The sequence below is a fragment of the Eumetopias jubatus genome, unplaced genomic scaffold, assembly GCF_037043125.1.
Source record: "Eumetopias jubatus isolate StellerSeaLion01/CBP00866 unplaced genomic scaffold, mEumJub1_p1.0 scaffold_14, whole genome shotgun sequence".
NCBI lineage: Eukaryota > Metazoa > Chordata > Mammalia > Carnivora > Otariidae > Eumetopias > Eumetopias jubatus.
In genome coordinates, this window is record NW_028274820.1 from 20,947,064 (window position 1) to 20,964,054 (window position 16,991).

Consider the following 16,991-nt stretch of genomic DNA (forward strand, 5'->3'; position numbering starts at 1 on the left):
TCATGTCATCTAGCGAATGGCCTATGATCGATAGGAAGTACGTTGTTTCCTTTTTGGTTACTGGCTAGCCAAGTCTTCCAATGGCAGGTTTTTCACTCATAGCCACAAACATTCTAAGTCAAGCCCTGCTAAGAAGGTTGCTGTCCAGGGATTGTTTACTTCCTTAGCTTGGCATATTATGTTTTCCTGGGTACATTTTTAAATCAAGTTTTCCTTACTCTGCTCCCATTCTGTTATGATTTTATTTACTTTGAACCTTAAAGCATGAGAAATACAATTTCCTAATGGTGTGCAACTTCATATGGTTTTGTTTTTGTCTTACCAGAGTCAAACCAAACATATTCTCCTACATGGGAACCAAAGATAAAAGGGCCATAACTGTTCAAGAGATTGCTGTTCTCAAGTAAGTACCGAGTACATGTCGGAATTTGTTCACAAAAACCCTAGCACCACCTTCCACGGTTCTCAGATTTGCTGTGGGGTTTATCTCTTCCCTCTTTTTTTTTTCCTTTGAGATTTTTATTTATTAGAGAGTGTAGGGAGAGGGGAGCAGAGGGAGAGGCACAAGCAGACTCCACACTGAGCGCAAGTGACTTCATGACCCTGAGATCATGACCTGAACTGAAATCAAGAGTCGGATGCTTAACTGAGCCACCCATACGGCCCTGTCTCTTCTCTCTTTAAATGGTACCTCTGCCTATTCAAAAAACAATTTTTTTTCTTCTTGCATATCTGTATTTCCTAATGTTTTTTGGAGCAAACAGGTATTGTTTGTGTGATTTTTAAAGGACTTTTGTGGTAGAGCCAAGAGAATAAGTGCTTCCTTCTCTCTGTCCTTTTTTGTTCATTCATTATTAAATATAAGTTATTTAAAATTTAATTACAAAACACTGAATGAGCTCTTTTGTTACACACTGGGGTTATACAGATGAAAAGATGGTCTGTGCATTTGAAGCAATTATAATTTAATGGAGCAGACAGACAAGTAAATGAGAGCTTATCACACAGTGACATAAATGCTAAAATATAGGTATGCTGGGGGAATTAGGGCAGGCCAGGGAAGGGTTTCACAGAAAATGGGATGCTGGAGTTTTAATCTAATCAAGGCCTCTCTGCCTTCACCAACAGCAATTTGGAATGGATAATTCCTTGTTGTGGGGGCCATCCTGTGCCATTGTAGGGCATTTAGCAGCAGCCCTGGGCTCTACCCACTAGATGTCAGTAACATCCCCCCCTTAGCCTTCCACCTTCCAGTTGTGACAACCAAAAATGTCTCCACACTTTGCCAAATGTCCTTTGAAGGGCAAAATCTCCTATGGTTGAGAACCACTGGTCTAGATTCTGGAAGCACAAGTAGGAGTTTCCTAGGGCTATGGAGGGTCTAGGGTTGCTTGTTTGAACCAAGAAAATACCTCGTGAAAAGATGCTGGAAAGGAGTTGGGGAGCACAGCACATTTGGTACCTGGCAGGTACTTTAGTCTTGTGGGAGCTAGCAAGAAATCAGGATCCTCGGGCCCTGTAGGTCATGGTGAGGATCTTGGACTTGACCATGATCTAAAACAGACGGGGTTGTGCAGAGAGGCAGGAGTAGGGGTTGTGACTGGAGCAGGTGGGTGACCGTGGAGATTGGGGCTGCTGCCGTGTCCTGGGGGCTCTGAACCTACAAGGTTTAGTGAAAGGAAGGGGAAAAGATGAATTTATAGCCTCGTGAAGTCAGACAAATTCAGGCTTTCGTCTTCTGTGTGTACACACACCCCCACCCCCCCACCCCCACCCCCCCACCCCCCAGGTAAGGAGTGGTGGGAGGGAGAAATAAAGGGGCTGGAGGAAACTTCTCAGGGTTATGCGTATGTTCGTTATCTTGAATATAGTGATGGTTTCATGGGCTTACTCTCATGGTAAATCTTGTATGTTTTTTTAAGATTTTATTTATTATTTGTCAGAGAGAGAGAGAGAGAGAGCACACAAACAGGGGGAGCAGCAGGCAGAGGGAGAGGGAGAAGCAGTCTTCCCGCTGAGCAGGGAGCCCGACATGGGGCTCGATCCCAGGACCCTGGGATCATGACCTGAGCCGAAGGCAGACATTTTACCATCTGAGCCACCCGGGCACCTCAAATCTTGTACATTTTGAATATGTACAGTTTACCGCATGTTAATTATACTGTAATGGCAAATGAAGTCATCTGTGCTTGCTGTCCCCACTTAAATACATATATTTAAATACATATGCTTATCTTTTCATAAAGAATCTGAGGTGGCCTCTCTTTACCCCACAATCCCCTATAGTTTGCTTCTTTCCCACGACTATTCTGATTCACTTGAAATGGTGTCGGGATTAAGCATCTGGTTGCATCCTAATGGATTTTCCAGCCCTTTTGCTCTTTGACCTTCGGGAGGTATGTTGTGTCATGAAAGCAGAGTAAGAACATCTCTCCGTGACTCCACTAACAGTGTGTGTGAATGTGTTTGAAAGAGAGCGGCAGGAGACCCCTGAAGATGTTCCTACACGGTGGCCTGTTCTTTTTCTTCCCGTGTTGCACAAAATGAGTCATCTGCTGAGAGCAGTGGGGTGGGGCAGGAGTGGGGAAGGGAACTTGAAAAGAGTGTGAAGATTTGAAATCACCTCTGCGGGTAGTGAGGCCAGTGGGCTAGCCAGAAACTCTGAAGGGTTAGGAGGAACAGCAGTGGCTCAAGGGTTCAGGTGTTTCCATCCTCTGTTTCCATCCTTCCTTTCACCTCTAAAATATCGTTGTAGTCAACTCCTGTGCTTTCTGGCTGGTTCTGCAATCTTTTTCACCCAAATTTAAAAATAAGTTAAAAAAAAATAGTAAGTTCGGGAGCACCTGGCTGGCTAAGTCAGTAGAGCGTGTGACTCTTGATCTCCGGATTGTGAGTTTGAGCCCCGGGCTGGGTGTGGAGATTATGTAAAAACATCTTTTTAAAATTAAATAAGTCAGTTTTATTTTCCTCACAGAAGGGACGAGGTGGAAAATGAAAGTTCTGCCATAATTGTACTCCCTCAGAGATTGCCTTGTTCACAGCTTGGTATATTTTTTGTGGGGGATTCTTTTTTCCTTGTGAGCCAAAATATTTATATAAAATGCAAAAGATATTTAAAATATGGTGAATCGTAATTTCTGGACTGTTACTGTATTTTTGGATGTTGACATTGTTTCCCATTTCTTGCTATTATAAACAATTCCATGACAGACATATTGGTAGCTAAATCTTGGCATACGTCTGTGAAAACTTCATTAAGATAAACTTAGCAGAGAGGGGCGCCTGGGTGGCTCAGTCGTTAAGCATCTGCCTTCGGCTCAGGTCACGATCCCAGGGTTCTGGGATCGAGCCCTGCATCGGGCTCCCTGCTCAGTAGGGACCCTGCTTCTCCCTCTCCCTCTGCCTGCCCCTCGCCCTGTTTGTGCACTTTCTCTCTGTCAAATAAGTAAAATCTTAAAAAAAAAAAAAAAGAAAGATAAACTTAGCAGTGGAATTCTGACTTAAAGGGAATGTGAAATTCTAGGTTTTAGGCTTTTGATAGCAAAGCCTAGTTGTCCTGTGGAAAGATGGTGCCATTTGTCACCTTTATTCTACTTCCCCAGAATCCTCCCTACTTAACAGGTGTTACAGGTTTTTTTTTTTTTTAAATCCTTTGCTAATTTGAGGGTCAAAAAATGGCATCTCATTATTTTATATTGCATTATATGATGTGAAGTCTTTGAATATTTGGAGTGAAGGTATTTCTCTCTCTTCTTGGTCAGCCACCAGGTGTCATACTTGATCACAGTGCTGCTCTGTCTTCATAGCCCTTTGCTGCTTTTCTCATCTTCCTGTTGACTTCGTAAGAAACTATATTAGACCCCTAAGTGTTGGCCTTTGGAAAGCACATAGCACTTATCTCGCGGATGCAGGCGACACCCTTCGTTTACTTAATGGATACACTGGGCCGGGCAGGTTGGCCTTTCCCGTGAGAACGGGTACACAGGATAAACCCACTCTGCCACACCGGAGTTTTAATTATTGCTGAATCGCTCATTCCTGGGGATAAGCAGCATTTCTTTCGGCTTTGTGTAACTCTCCAGCCACCTCGTAATTTTAACAGGATCTCCAGCAGGAACAGCCTCATTCAGAATGATTTGTTTCTTTTCCTGCCTCTTCCTGCCAGTCTCCTTTCTGAGCCTGGGCCAGTGTTTCACTGGCTTTGTTGATAAAGGCTTTTTGTGCAACGTGTTGCTTAGGTTGGCTCCTGATGTTTAAAAGTGAGATTTTTAGTAGTCCCAAGTTAGTCACAGAATTCGCTGTGAATTTACAACTGTAGAGCTCTATCCAAGATCATCAGAATTAAAACTGTGAACAGTATCATGAAGATACTGTCAACACCATTCCACCTCTGCTCAGGGAGCACCCATCCTATACGAATGAGTATACCTCTTGCTTTCTGCTGTGCCAGTGGGATTCAGAAATACATGTCTGTTAGGTATTCAAGAAGAGGCGACAGAATATGCTTCAGCCATACAAAGGAATGAAGTACTGATACATATTACAATATGGATGAATCTTTTTTTTTTAAGATTTATTTATTCGAGAGAGAGAGCAAGCATGAGTAGGGGGAAGGGGCAGAGGGAGAGACTGACTCCCCGCTGAGCAGGAAGCCCAAAGCGGGGCTCAATCCCAGGACCCTGGGATCATGACCTGAGCTGAAGGTAGATGCTTAACCGACTGAACCACCCAGGCGCCCAACATGGATGAATCTTAAAAACTTGAGGCTAAGTAAAAGAAGTCAGACACAAAAGGCCGTATGATTACATTTATATGAAATGTCCATAATAGGGAAATGTTTAGAGATAGAATAGATAAGTGGTTGCCAGGGGCTGCAGGGGGAGGGAATGGGGTTAATACGTGTAGGGTTTCTTTTGGGGTGATGGAAGTGTTCTGGGATTAGATAGTGGTAACAGTTGTACAACATTGTGAAGATACTAAAAACCACTGAATTGTATACTTTATAATGGTTAAAGTGATAAATTTTAGGTTATATTAATTTTATCTCAAAAAAAAAAAAAACAACAACAAAGCTGTCAGGTACTTCCATGGCTATCAGAGAATATTCTCCAGACTCTCTTCAGAGCTGCCAAGTTGCCTGATTACTTTTTTCCTTTTGACTTAAATATTCTGTTCCTCCTGATCCTCTGCTTCCTGGATTCTTTGGGATATAATTCCTGGATTAATTTCTGCCCTGTGGTTCCATCACTGTCTGCATACATATGCAGATAAGGACCTGGTGCCCTTTTCTCCTGGACCTGCTGCCTCTGACAGCTGGCCCAAGGCTGAACTAGACCTGCTTTATGCTGTTTGGTCCTCGGATTGGACATGGTGAGGGAGGGTAATGGAGTAGGAGCTCTGCCCATTTCCCAGCTTCTCTGGCTAGCTTCCTACATTTTGTATTAATTAATGGGGCAATGGCAGATTTTTTTTTTTTCTCAAGAAATTTGGTCAGGCTGCTTTTGCACATATTGAGCTAGGAAACAAACTGATTGATATGCAGCGAAGAGATGATTGAATGTCTTCATAAAGTACAGGGAAATTTTCAGCGAAAAAGAGAGTTCCGTGAGATGAATTGGCAAGCTGGTATTATATAGATGGATTTTAAACAATTTATTTAACTCAGTAGACAGCATGTTTTTAACTAAGGAGTAAGATAAACTTTGCCCGTCAGTTTTTCAGAGACTGCCCGCACCTGTGTGGGGCGGCTTCCATGATGAGCTACTTTGGGTGGATAGACCAGGCACTTTGGGCAGAGCTTGGCCTTTCGTGCCGGCCCTGGGGCCCTTGCTCCACATCCAGGCACACACCCACCCCCAGCGCCTGCATTTCCAGGCCAAAGCTGGAGCACGGCTCCTGACAGCAGGAACGAGCTCAAGGACTAGTGCTGAAAAACAGTCTAGAGCGTAAAGTGTATTGTTCCACAAGGTGAAGCACAAACACCCTGTGTTGTAGTAGTTCTCAGAGTAGACGTTTTTTCAGAAGAAATCTGAATTTAGAGAAAGTTAAAACCACCTTATGCACAATGATGTACCACGCAGCATTATTTGTGATTTTGAAAAATTATGAATGACCCAAATGGCCCAAATTGGAGAATCTTAAATAAGATGGTTAAATAAGTTTCAATTGGTGCATTGCTTTCAACCATGTTAGATTCTTTTTTTTTTAATAAGATTTTACTTATTTGACAGAGAGCACAAGCAGGGGGACGGTCAGAGGGAGAGGGAGAAGCAGACTCCCTGCTGAGCAGAGAACCCGACGAGGGGCCCAATTCCAGGACCCCAAGATCATGACCTGAGCTGAAGGCAGACGTTCAACTGACTGAGCCACCCAGGTGCACCATATTAGATTATTTCTAATTAAAAAACAAAAACAAAAAAAAACCTTTCTACTAAAGTAGAGATGCAAGTTGTCATAACAATATAAAAATATTGGAGCATGACAAAATATGAAAATCTCAAATGAAAAGCCAATGTTCTATTTATTGGGAAAATACCAGAAACATTTCATTTAGAGTCAGGAACAAAATAAATAAAGATGACCATACTGTTACCAATATTTTTTTTGTTGTTCTGGACAGACTGTAATGCAAACAAACAAAATTAAGAAGAGGCACCTGGCTGGCTCAATCAGTAGAATACGTGACTCTTGATCTCGGGCCTGTGAGTTCGAGCCCCGCATTAGGTGTAGAGATTACTTTAAAAAAAAAAAAAAATCTTAAAAAAAATTTTTTTTAAGAAATAAGTGTAAAAATTAGAAAGGAGATGGCCAAATTGTAGTTTTTATCATTGATGATTATTTCTACTCAAAAGAGTTGACTGAAAGTTATACAAGATAGGTGTTCCTGGGTGGCTCAGTTAGTTAAGCTTCTGCCTTCGGCTCAGGTCATGATCCCAGGGTCCTGGGATCGAGCCCCACGTCGGGCTCCCTGCTCAGTGAGGAGTCTGCTTCTCCCTCTTCCTCTGTCTGCTGCTCCCCTTGCTTATTCTCTGTCTCCGTCTCTCTGTCAAATAGATAAAATCTTAAAAAAAAAATTCTGGAAAAAGTCACTAACAAAGGGGGACTAACCTCAGTATATATTAAAGCATATTATAGAAATATCACAGTTTAAGCAATTTGATCTTGGCACATAAATCGGTAGAACAGAGTAATTAGAGACCTGGATCCATCCACAGATTTAGAATGTATTCAAAGTAGTACGTAAAATCAGAAAAAAAGGGGCACCTGGGTGGCTCAGTTGTTAAGCGTCTGCCTTTGGCTCAGGTCATGGTCCCAGGGTCCTGGGGTCAAGCCCCGCATCGGGCTCCCTGCTCAATGGGGAGCCTGCTTTTCCAACTCCCTCTGCCCCTGCTTGTGTTCCCTCTCTCGCTCTGTCTCTCTCTGTCAAATACATAAAATCTTTAAAAAAAAATAAAATCAGAGAAAAAAGATGGTTGAGCCAATGAATGTTGTTGAGATAACTGAAAAACCATCTGAAAGAAAAAAAAATTGGCTCCTTACGTCAGTTCCCCATTCTAAATAAATTCCAGGTGAATCAAAAATTTAAACGTTAAAAAAAAACACTGTATGGGGCACCTGGGTGGCTCAGTCGTTAAGCGTCTGCCTTCGGCTCAGGTCATGATCCCGGAGTCCTGGGATCGAGCCCCGCATCGGGCTCCCTGCTCCGCGGGAAGCCTGCTTCTCCCTCTCCCACTCCCACTGCTTGTATTCCCTCTCTCGCTGTCTCTCTCTCTCTCTGTCAATTAAATAAGTAAAATCTTTAAAAAAAAAAACACTGTATGAAAGAATCCGTGCTGACGTTTTTGTATGTCTCCCTTGAGTGGGTAAAGTGGCAGTGCTTTGCCAGATTTTTCCCCCCTGCACAAAGAAAACTTTCGTTTGCAGCAAAGAAGATCACCGGGAGAGGCTTGCAAAGCTGGTCAAAGACCGGCACCAGCCGCAGTGCCACTGCACACGATACCGATAGGTAAATATTTATTTTTTTGTAGCCAGGTCCTTGGTGTAGTTTTTATAGTCCACGGTCTGCTTTTTTAAAAGGCCGTAAAGCAGAAAGGCACGTGTGACCCCGTTAATCTAAAATGTGGAGCCCACGCCACTGAGTAGCTAGCTGTTGACACGGTTGCCAGTTTGTGTGTGAAAAACACTCTCCCGCTTCTTTCCTTCACCTCCTTGTTGCTTAGGATGAGGAGACTCCATGATTTAAAGCCAGGGGCGAGAGCAGGAAGACCTTCCCGAGTCAGCATGACCTGTTCCGTGTCCCCCTCCTTTGTAAGTGCCCCACGTCTGGCATCAGAGGTGGACTGGGAAAGGAGAGACAGAAGCTCCCACTCAGAGCCCCTGGAACAGCAGTGCCCGGAGGTCTTTTATTTTTCTCCACAACCAACGTAAACTTAGAAAACCCCAGTAGTGAAGATTGGTGTGTTGGTGAACGCACAGAGGCTAGCACTGCTCTAAATGAGGTGTGATAAAAAAAAAAGTAATCACTACTGTACGCCAAAAGGAAACAACAGAAAAGTGCCCTTTTTACCTGAAAACAAAACAAAACAATAAAACTGTAAAAGTACTCTATTTACATTTGGGAAACTTAAAAAAAAAATCATTTCTGGCTAGGGATACCCTTTCTGAGTATGCCTTAAACCTCAGAACTATTCTTTTTTTTTTTTTTTTTTTTTTAACAGGGAGAGACACAGCGAGAGAGGGAACACAAGCAGGGGAGCGGGAGACGGAGAAGCAGGCTTCCCCCGGAGCAGGGAGCCCGACAACATGGGGCTCGATCCCAGGACCCGAACTGAAGGCAAATGCTTAACCGACTGAGCCACTCAGGCAACCCTAAATCCCAGAACTATTAAAAAAGAAAAAAAAGATTCATGAACATAACTAAAATTTTACTCTATATTCCTTACTTACAAAAGAATGCCACCTAAGGCAGAAGGAATGGTAGATAGAGACACTCACATTAACGCTAGTTTTTGCTTGAAGTAGTAAGACTCCTAGGTACCTGAACAGGCAGATGAAGGACCATGGGAATAGGGTAATCCACCCAAGAGGAAAGGTCCCTTTACAGTAGAAAAGCCTAACTCCTCCCATCCCAACGCAGTGATTAAATTTATCACCATCAGCGACGGACAAACTGAACATTATTGCCTTTTGCTGGGATACGCTGAAAAGGCCATTGCATCACTTAAGAAATGTGTTTATCTAAGTCTAATCCCGAGGAAACAATCGTCAGATCCGAATGTAAAGGCACGGTGGGAAACGGCTGGCCTGGATTCTGCTAAAAGTCAGATACCAATAGAAAGCAGAGGCTGGGCCGAGCCAAGCAGCTTAGTGGACGCTAACTGGATGTCACAACGGCAGTATGTGGTCCTCAGTTAGAGCCTGAATTCAGGGAGCTTAAAATGTTGTTATTGGGTGATGGGGTGAGTGTGGATGTGGACCGCCTGTCAGTAGTGTCGAATTCATGTGAGGCTTCCTGAGGGTGACCCGCTTGGGTAGGGGTCTAGGAGACACGGGGGCCACTAGGGGTAAGGTGTGATGTCTGCAACTCACTCAGAATTGTTCAGTGAAGTATTTAGATTTCACATTTGTGTCTGTGTGTATGCATGTGTGCATGTGTGTGTAATGTGTGGGTGTTCATAGATTAGAAAGAGATATATAGAGTTGGGGGGGGTGGGAGTTAACAATTGGTAAATCTCCTGGAAAGTATAAGGTACAGTGTTGCCATTTTTCTCCAGTTCTGAATTTTTTTTAATATAACAGGTGGAGGGAAATTTTCTAAGGTATAAACTACTATAAATAAACCAAACTCAGGGCACCTGGGTGGCTCAGTTAAGTGTCTGCCTTTGGCTCAGGTCATGATCCCAGGGTCCTGGAATTGAGCCCCGCATCAGGCTTCCTGCTCAGCTCTCCCCCCAGCTCATGCTCTCTCTCTCTCTCTCTCTCTCTCAAATAAATAAAGTCTTTTAAAAAAAAATAAATAAATGGGGCGCCTGGGTGGCTCAGTCATTAAGCGTCTGCCTATGGCTCAGGTCATGATCCCAGGGTCCTGGGATCGAGCCCCGCATCAGGCTCCCTGCTCCGGGGGAAGCCTGTTTCTCCCTCTCCCGCTCCCCCTGCTTGTGTTCCCTCTCTAGCTGTGTTTTTCTCTGTCAAAATCTTTAAAAAATAAATAAATAATCTAAACTCACAAAATGGGAGATAATATTTGCAAACTGTGGGAAAGGACAGATTTCCTTATTCTGTGAAAACATTAAGAAAAATAATAACAATCCAAAATAGGTAAAAAATAGGTAACAGGAGAAACAGGCAGTTCACAGCCAACATCTGTAGAAATGTTTAACCTCACAATAGGAAGTGTGCAAATAAAAACCAAGGAAGTAGCATTTTTAATGGTCTGGCAGACCTAAGAAAGGTTTATAATAGGCTATGGCAGGAGACACAGGGATGAGGCAATAGGCACTTACGGGTTGATGGTGTGAGCATAAATTGGTAACACTTTTGGAGGGCAGTAGGCAGTAAAATTTAAAATCCACACCTCCCACGGCTAGGGATTTATTCCAAGCATGCACCTGTATAGATGCACAAAGAAGTATGTGCAAGGGTGTTTGCTTTAGACTTGTTTGTGACAGCAAAAGATTAGCAATTTAAATGTCCATCAAAGAGGGTCAGATAAAGGATTATATACGCACGACAGCAGCCATCCCATGCGGCTGGACAAAGAATGCGGCAGCCTCAGAAGTCTGTGTGGATAACGCAAATCTCGGATATGCATTTTTACGTGGAAAACAAAATGCTGGTGCTTCTGGGTGGCTCGATTAAGCATCTGACACTTGATTTAGGCTCAGGTCATGATCTCCTGGTCTGGAGATCGAGCCCACGCATCGGGCTCCACACTGAGCAGGGAGTCTGCTTCCCCTCTCCCTCGGCCCCTTACCCTGCTCGCTCTCTCTCGCTCGCTTCCTCGCTCGCTCTCTAAAAATCTTAAAAAAAAAAGGCAAGATGCTGAACAATTTATAATGTAACAAAAGGGGGAGGATCTGGGTGCTAGTTACATGGTTGTGTTCACTTGGTGAAAATTCGTCAAGCAGAACACTTAGGAGTTGTGTATTTTTCCATATAAACAACATATAAAGAACTTACCAAAAAATTCCTTAAAGGGAGGAGACTGTAGGTACATATATGCTTCTATATACAAAAATTGTTTCTGGAAGGATGCACAAGAAACTGTTAACATGGGTTGCAGGTGGGGAGAGGTGTCAAGGGATAGAGATAGGACATAGGTTTTTCAGTTCTGAGTTTGTTTTTCTACATAAATTACTATTAAGTTAAGGAATTTTTCATGAAAATTTTCTTACACCTTTTAAAGGGTGGGGTTTTTTTTTTTTTTTTTGAGAGAGAGAGAAAGAACAGGGGAAAGGGCAGAGGGAGAGGGAGAAACTCCTTTTATGATGACGATCCCGGGGCTCGATCCCAGGACCCTGGGATCATGACCTTAGCTGAAGACAGACGCTTAACCGACTGAGCCACCCAGGTGCCCCATTCTTATACCTTTTAAATGATAGTAAGTTACACATTTGTGGTAGAATGCCATCTCTATCTATAAAACGCGTTTAAAAAAAGAATGGGAGGAAATGCAAAGTTAGATATTAGCAGATTTTTTTTCCAGGTGATGAAACTGCATTGTTTTTCTTTTCTCTCTCTGTTTTCAAGTTTCCTTAGTTAGATTACAGTATTTTTCTGATAGATGAAAATAGGACTAACTCTTCTTTAAAACGTTTAATAACAGTCTTTACGGTTGTATGGGATTGCTCTGTTATTATCCCCCTTCCCTCTCAGAAAAAGTAGATATGATTGTTCCATTAATCATTACAAATCACATGAGGCTTTGTGAATATAAATGTGGCCCAGGTTAATCTATCCAGTAAGGTCGAACCAGTATCATTTTGCTGGAGGAACAATCCAGAGGGAAATGAAAAGTGTGCTCAGCCCACCTGCCGTGGTGCTTGTGTTTTCGCTCCTCATAGCTTGGTGTGCGGTCTTGTTTTGAGCTGTCGTTTCTTGTAGTAGGGTGCCCGAGACTATTTCAGTCAGGCAGTATTTCGTGATCCTCTTTGTGCTCCTTTTTTATTTTCTGTTTTTTAGAATAACCGCTCAAAGACTTGCCCACTTGAACAAGTGCTTGATGAACTTTAAACTGGGGAATTTCAGCTATCAGAAAAACCCTCTGAAACTGGGAGAGCTTCAAGGGAATCACTTCACTGTTGTCCTCAGGTAAAGACCTGCAGGGAGGAGTGCAGACCAGAGAGGGTCTGTTCGGATCAGTTTCTAATCCAGGTGAGCTGGTTCGAGCAGGTGTGGCAGCGAGGGAAGGCCAAGCGGAGTCTGGTAGGGCTGGGAGAGCAAATAGTGCTGGAGAATTGACACCGACACCCTCTCACCTCTCAAAACTCAGCACCTCTGCTGGAAAGGAGTCCCATGCTTCAAACACAGTGTTAAGAGACGAAGAGCCTATGCCTCCACTTATAGGCAGTAGCTAGGATGGGCAAATTCACAGACACAGAAAGTAGAAACAAGGTTACCTGGGGCAGGGGAGCCTAAGAGGGGGACATGGGAGCTATTGTTGAATGGGTACAGGGTTTCCATTTGGGAAGAGTGGAAAGTTCAGGAAGTAGATAGTGGGTAATGTTGCACAACGTTGTCGGTGTACTTAAAGCCACTATGTTGTATACTTAAAAACGGCCAAAATGGTCCATTTAATGTTATGTATATTTTGCCACAATTTAAAAAAAAACAAAACACAGAGTCTCCAGCAGGTAGAGAGAAAGCTCCAGGGGCTAAGGGAAAGACATGGAAGCCAAGCCATATCATTAATGATATGCATCCCTGAATGTGTTTGACTCAGTTTCTTCTCTGGGTAACTTGGGCTCCTACAGAAATATAACAGGAACTGATGACCAAGTTCAGAAAGCTATGAATTCTCTCAAGGAGATTGGATTTATTAACTACTATGGAATGCAAAGATTTGGAACTACAGCTGTCCCCACATATCAGGTTGGAAGGTGCGTATTTTTTAACTTTTGTCTGAAAGAGTTCACTTAAAAAAAGAAGACAGACTTTTTGTTGCTGTTGCTTTTAATTATTCATGTTTGGTCCAAATGAACCAGTGTGTCGCATCAACTGATCCATAGCATCCTTCTAGTTTTTGTTGTGTATTAAGATAATACAAATTAATACAAAAATAATAATAAATTGGGGCACCTGGGTGGCTCAGTCGTTAAGCGTCTGCCTTCGGCTCAGGTCATGATCCCAGGGTCCTGGGATCGAGCCCCACGTAAGGCTCTCTGCTCAGCAGGAAGCCCGCTTCTCCCTCTCCCACTCCCCCTGCTTGTGTTCCCTCTATCACTGTGTCTCTCTGTCAAATAAATAAAATCTTTAAAAATAATAATAATAAATTAATTCAGTGTTCCAAAAGGATATAACCTGAAAGGTAAGTTTTTCTCTCATCCCTGATAACCCATCCGGGGATTCTGTTTTTAGTTCCTTCTTTACAGGTAACTCTTGGCTCAGTACAGTAAGCTGTTGCATAGCCTGACAGGACGCAGTTTGTGATTTCTGTTAACAAGCGCTTTCCAGTTTATTAAACTTCCATCTGCACTTTCCCTGCCCTTAAAGTGGTGTAGGATGGAAATAACAAGGTAAAATTTATTTTAAGAACTCTGATTCACTTTCAGGGAATAAGGAATCCCTCTAGGGTAAGCTAGGGTGGGAATCCCATCAATAAATACTTGGACTCTTGATCTTGAGGTCAGTGGAGCCCCACATTGGGTGTAGAGATTACTTAAATAAACTTAAAAAAAAAAAAACCTTAAAAGGGACGCCTGGCTTGCTCATTTGGAAGAGCGTGCAACTCTTGATCTCGGGGTCATGAGTTCAAGCCCCACATTGGGTATTAGAGATTACTTAAATAAATAAATTTATTTTTTTTAAGATTTTATTTTATTTATTAGAGAGAGCATGAGCAGAGGGAGGGGCAGAGGGAGAAGCAGACTCCCCGCTGAGCAGGGAGCCCGACGCAGGACTCAGTCAATCCCAGGACTTTGGGATCATGACCTGAGCTGAAGGCAGACGCTTAACCGACTGAGCCACCCAGGCACCCAAATAAATAAACTTTAAGTACATACATACATACATACTTACTTGGATTTGGAAACCTAAGCCATCATATGCTGTCTTGCTGTCCAGTAGATTGTTACATAATCATTCTCATGGGAGTTCGAATTACAGAAGTCATGAGTTGGAAGTGATCTGAGAGATTACGTAGTTCGTGTTCTTCCTTGTGTTTCAAACCCATGTTCTAGCAAAGGTGAAATTTAGGCTTGGGGGTCTGCTGGAGCCAACCACTAGTTGGTCCCCTGTAATCCTAGGAACAGAGGACTTTTCTTGACTTCCTGTGCATGGTTGGAGCAGCTGACTACATGAACTTGCATTTGTTCATGCATTTTTTAAAAGCACAAAATGATTGGGGTGCCTGGGTGGCTCAGTTGGTTAGGCGTCTGACTCTTATCATGATTTCAGGGTTGTGGGATCGAGCCCTGCGTAGGGCTCCGCACTGAGTGCAGACTCTGCTTGAGATTTTCTCTGCGCCCCTCCCCCCTGCTCTCAGACGCTTTCTTTCTGTCTCTCAAATAAATAAATAAAATATTTAAAAAATAATAAAATAAAGTTTTAGAAAAGCACAAAATGATAAAAATCTGTCATAGAGTATTTCCTCTATTTCTTTGAGGCAGTATTGAGAAGGTTAAAAACTCAGGCAGTTCTGAGCCTCAGATTACTCACCTGTCAAATGGAGATCATAATGCTAACTTCACAGGGTGGTGAAAATGAAGTGCCATGATATTTATGCAGCACCTGTTGTTACATCTAGCATATATAGGTGCTCAATAAGCAGATAGTAATATTTTAATACTAAAGCATACTAACCAGGGGCGCCTGGGTAGCTCAGTCATTAAGCATCTGCCTTTGGCTTAGTCAGGATCCCAGGGTCCTGGGATTGAGCCCTGCATTAGGCTCTGTGCTCAGTGGGAAGCCTGCTTCTCCCTCCCCCAGTCCCCCTGCTTGTGTTCCTTCTCTCGCTGTGTCTCTGTCAAATAAATAAATAAGATCTTATAAATAGATAGATAGAGCATACTAACCAGAGAAAGAAATTTTGCTGAGAAGAAAACTAAAGTAGTAATCTTTATTATTAGATAATAAATGATAATGTTTTCAATGTTTAAGGGAAGACTGTATCAACTTTTGGCTTTTTAAATTTTGTTTTGTTTTGTTTTAAATAGCATTTATTTTTTAAGTAGGCTCCATGCCCAGCTTGGCGCTTGAACTCATGACCCTGAGATCAAGAGTTGCACGCTCCACTGACGAGCCAGCCAGGCGCCGCAGGCTGTATCAACTTTTTAAAAAATATTTTATTTAGTTTAGAGAGAGAGCGTGCAAGCGCGAGCAGAGTAGGGGGGTGGTGGGTGGAGGAGAGAATCTCAAGCAGACCGTGCCCTGAGCGCAGAGTCCTACACGGGGCTCAGTCTCATGACCCTGAGATCATGACATGACCCGAAACCAAGAGTCAGACCCTCAGCCAACTGAGCCACTCAGGTGCCCCTGTATCAACTTTTGAATTTGTAGTTAATTTGGCAGAAGAACAGCCATGGGACCCTGCAAATTTTGTACTCCAAAGATAATATAAAATGGCTAATGAAAATGAGATCAGATTTATCAAAAACAAACAGAAGGGAACAAAAATTGCGTTGTAGGCCCTAAGTATACAGTCAGTATACAGTCCATTCAAGATTTCAAACCAACAGTTTCCATAACATAAGAATATTTCCTAGCTTCAGAGCAGCCCACTGTTACCATCATAGGATCTCCTAAGGAAAAAACAAAACAACCCTCAGTTTATAGATTAAAGATGGAAAAATGACTTATATCTAAAGTTTTTTTTAAAGAACTCTCATAACTCAAAGACCAAAGACAAATAACAATCTAAAAATAGGCAAGTGATCTGAGTAGACATTTCTCCAAAAAACATAGATTAATGGCCAGTGTGCCCACAAAAAGATGCTCCACGTCAGCAGGGAATCACTAATCGTTAGGGAAAAGCAATTCAGAACCACAATGAGCTATCACTTCAGATCCACTATGATAGTTAAAACAAAAAGACAATAACAAGGTGTTGATGAGGATGTGGAGAAATTGGAACCCTCATGTGCTGCTGGTAGAAATGTAAAACGGTATAGCCATTTTGGATAACAGCCTGGCTAGTCCCCAAAAGCTTCAGTGTAGAGTTATTATATGACTCAGCTGTTGCACTCCTAGGTATATACTTAGGAATTGAAAACGTGTTTTACACCAATTTTTTGAAAACAAGAATTTACACCAATATTTATAGCAGGCAAAAAAAATGGAAACAACCCAGATGTCCCATCAACTAATAAATGGATAAACAAAATGTGATGTATCCGTACGATGGAATGTTATTCAACAATAAAAGAGAATGGAGTACTGACACCTGCTACAACATGGATGGACCTTGAAAACACGCTAAGTGAAAGAAGCTAGTCACAGAGGGCAAGATATTACAGGATTCATTTATATGAAATATCCAGAATAGGCAAACACATAGAGACAAAGTTGATTAGTGGTTGCCTACATTTGGGGGAGGGGCAATGGAGAGTGACTGCTGCTGGGTGTAGGATTTCTTTTTGGGTGCTAAAAATGTTCCAAAATGATTGTGTAATGTTACACAATTCTGTGAGTATACCAAAAGCCATTGAATTATGCACTTAAGTGGATGAATTATATGGATATATGAATTATACCCCAGTAAAGCTGTTTTGTTTTGTTTGTTTTTTTAAGTGGAATAAATCCTTGCATACATAGTCAAATGATTTTCGACAAGGGTG

The 16,991-nt window shown here is 42.5% G+C and overlaps 1 protein-coding gene across 2 annotated transcripts in view; it reads left to right on the plus strand.

The window, feature by feature from the left end:
- The window catches only part of PUS7 (pseudouridine synthase 7), a 65,187-nt gene that overhangs the window by 24,355 nt on the left and 23,841 nt on the right, over positions 1 to 16,991 (plus strand). For both annotated transcript variants that reach the window (XM_088018457.1, XM_028119808.2), the window contains exons 7-9: positions 326 to 403; positions 12,181 to 12,309; positions 12,972 to 13,097. In XM_088018457.1, the coding sequence (XP_087874583.1) occupies positions 326 to 403; positions 12,181 to 12,309; positions 12,972 to 13,097 (333 nt within the window). The remainder of the gene's footprint in view (positions 1 to 325; positions 404 to 12,180; positions 12,310 to 12,971; positions 13,098 to 16,991) is intronic.